This window comes from Halichoerus grypus, chromosome 7, assembly GCF_964656455.1.
Source record: "Halichoerus grypus chromosome 7, mHalGry1.hap1.1, whole genome shotgun sequence".
NCBI classification, from domain to species: Eukaryota; Metazoa; Chordata; class Mammalia; order Carnivora; family Phocidae; genus Halichoerus; species Halichoerus grypus.
The window spans coordinates 151,971,986-151,975,183 of record NC_135718.1 but is presented as its reverse complement, the minus strand read 5'-3'; the positions used below and the strand labels follow the sequence as shown (position 1 = coordinate 151,975,183).

Sequence of the window (3,198 nt, the reverse complement as noted above, 5' to 3'; positions counted from 1 at the left end):
CTCCTCCCTCCCAGAAGCGTGCCTCCAACTGCAATCTGTCCCTGGCTTGAATTCTTGTCTTACGCGTGTCCCTTCACAACTGGCTCTGGCAGGTGCAGCTGGACTAAAGCAGGTGAGCTGGGGTGGACATCCAACACCGTGCACTAGAGCCTTCTCTGCTCTGCATCTACTCCCGCCAAGCACGTGAAGTGCTTCTACCATTCCCTGCACATATTTACTCTCTTTCCCAACCCCCTGCATCGGCCCCCAGTGCCAGGTCCCTCAGAACCTTGGGAAGTCCTGGAGAACCCGGCCAGTGTCTGAAGACAGAGAGCTTCGGAAACCTGGAGCAACACCAAATTTGAGTGTTTGCACATGGCCGATGAGGACCCTGGACCAGCCTCCTGTTTCCAGCCTAGATGTTCAACCTTCCCACTTCATCTCTTTCAGACCCAGATTCTCCTTGACGCCAAGACCCAACTTCACTGCTGTGACAGTTCACCTTTGAAGGCTTTTCCATTTTTGGGTGGCAGCACAGACTCATCCTCTTTGTCGTCTTTCTGGTCTTGTACCTGTTGACCCTCGCGAGCAATGCCATCATCTTGATGGTTATCCGCCTCAACCGTCAGCTTCACACACCCATGTACTTCTTCCTGAGTGTCCTGTCCATTTCTGAGACCTGTTACACTGTGGCCATCATCCCCCAGATGTTGTCCAGTCTCCTGAGCCCCCAACAAGCCATCTCCGTTCCAGACTGTGCCACTCAGCTCTTCTTCTATCACACCTTCGGCATCAACAACTGCTTCCTGCTCACGGCCATGGGGTACGACCGCTATGTGGCCATCGGCAACCCCCTACAGTACTCGGTCATCATGGGCAAAAAGACCTGTATACAGTTGGCAGGTGGATCCTGGAGCACTGGCCTGAGCACAGCCATCATTCAGGTGTCTTCTGTGTTCAGCCTGCCCTTCTATGAAGCCAATGTCATCTCCCACTTCTTCTGTGACATCCAACCCCTAATGAAGCTGGCCTGTGCTAGCAGAGTAGCAGCGGAAGCGTGCTGGGCCCAGGAAGCTGGCCTGTGCTGATACCACCATCAAAGAATTTATTACTTTGCTCATCAGTCTGTACGTCCTTGTTCTGCCCATGGTGCTGATTTTCATCTCCTATGTCCCGATTGTCTCCACCATCCTCAAGATGGCATCTGCTGAGGGCCGGAAAAAGGCTTTTGCTACCTGCGCCTCCCACCTCATTGTGGTCATCGTCCACTATGGCTGTACCTCCTTCATCTACCTCAAACCCAAACCCCAAAATTCCCTGCAGGACAGACTCATCTCCGTGACCTACATGGTCGTCACCCCCCTACTGAACCCTGTTGTATACAGCCTGAGGAACAAAGAGGTCAAAGATGCCTTGCTCAGAGCTTTAGGCAAAAAGCCTCTCTCTTAGGTGCTGGCAGTCTCCATAAAACCAACAGTTTGCTGAAGGGGTGCAGTGAGGGAGCCTGTCAGCTAAGAGGCACCAGGTCCCTGGTCTAGGCAACAACTGGAGAGGAGGGGGATAGAGTAAAACAAGGAAGGAAAAGAATAAGAGATGGAGGGATGTCCTAAGACCAATAGATGGGCTTACCAGGCTTGGTGAAAACCAAGTAAGAGAAAGACTATTCAGGAGCTGTACTATCAGGTTAGACCTTGTTCCTTTTACCCTTGGCATAAGGGACAGTGAGCTAGTAGTGAGGATGGGAAAAATATATAGTATCTATCACAGGAATTTATGGACTCGGAACCTGGCCTCAGCATGAAAACCAGGAGCACTGAAATAACAAGTGTTCTCCATTATTTACACATAACACTTTCTAGGCTATATTTCATATGACAGTAAAAAAAAAAAAAAAAAAATCACTCCATTCATTTACCGTGAGCCTACTCCTACCTGTGTGGACCTAGACAGCGAGGGCAGACACAGGCTGATTGCCAGCTGAAAAATTGGTTGAGAAGCATAAAGCAAAAACCGTAAAAGTCGCTTCCTGGATATTGAGGGTTGCAGAAGAGCCCCCATTTTTCACATCCCATCCCCCCTCGTCTCTGGACATCTGGGTGATTTAAGGAACTCTGGCTGCTCTACCCGGGTCTCCTCCGTGGGCTGGCACCCCCACCCCCGCCGACACAGATGCAGGAGTGCCCACCGCTCCTAGCCGCCCCCCCAGCCCCGTTCTGGACAATCACCACAGGCTGAAAGGAGGCTTTCTCAGGGGGGAACCATACCCCACTCCCACCCAGGAGGTACAAAAAGCCACCCACCACGCCTCAAGGTGGGACTAACTCTAGAGTGTTCCATCAGATCAGGCTGCAGGGAGACTGTGACTGAGACGACATCCTGGCTGAGCTCTACCCCGTCCCACCTGCTTCCCTCACTCCATTTTCTGAGTGTACACCCTCCGTCTCCCGCACGGGGGCAGGGGCAGGTTCTGCTTCAGGTCACCTGACCTATGTCAGGGGTGCCCCTATCTATCGGGCAATCACTCCGGGTCCACTGCTTGGGCGGTGTCTCTGCTTCTGATGCACCAGAACAGTGCTTGGCACAGAGCAGCTGCTCAGTAGTTATGACAAAAAGGAAGAAAAGGAGAGAAAGATGACAGCTATGAGCAATGAAAATACAACTGGCATCAGCAGACAGCTCTCTCCTCCCTCTTTTCCTTTTATTACTAGATGACTTTCGGGTTGTTTGTCCCCACTTGCGACAGCCCTTTTGGTACATTTATTGGCTGCATCCTACACAGCCAGCATTAATTTAAGCACTTTATTATTTAATCCTATTAATCTAGGAGGTACATATTTTATTAAACTTATTTTACAGATGAGAAACCTAAAGCCTGAAAAGAAAGTAAATTCCTCAAGGTCACAGATCTAGTATGTGGAACCTAATCAGGACCCAAAAATAGGCAATCCAGCCCCAGAGTCTGTAGCTGCATTATGGGCTCATGATGATTATTTTAACCAGCTCTTCTCCTTTAAAATAATTGTAGAAGGAGCTCCATACATTGTGGATTTACACATAGCTCAAATCCTGCTAGAACATCCTTGGGTCTTGGAAATAAGTCTGAAAGTTCAGAAATTACATAATGTAATATGCTTCTCCCTTGAAAACCTTGGTGCATCCTTTCCCCACTCAGCACAGCCCTAAAGATGCAAAGAGTATAAAGTGGGCCAAAGATCACTG

The 3,198-nt window shown here is 49.8% G+C and overlaps 1 protein-coding gene across 1 annotated transcript; it reads left to right on the top strand.

The window, feature by feature from the left end:
* The first annotated feature begins 361 nt into the window (after positions 1-361).
* Positions 362-1,428, top strand: LOC118521340 (olfactory receptor 10J4). Its single transcript, XM_036069832.2, is given in 3 exon segments — positions 362-474; positions 476-1,022; positions 1,054-1,428. Coding segments are annotated over 3 exon segments (1,035 nt in total).
* Positions 1,429-3,198: the final 1,770 nt, after the last annotated feature.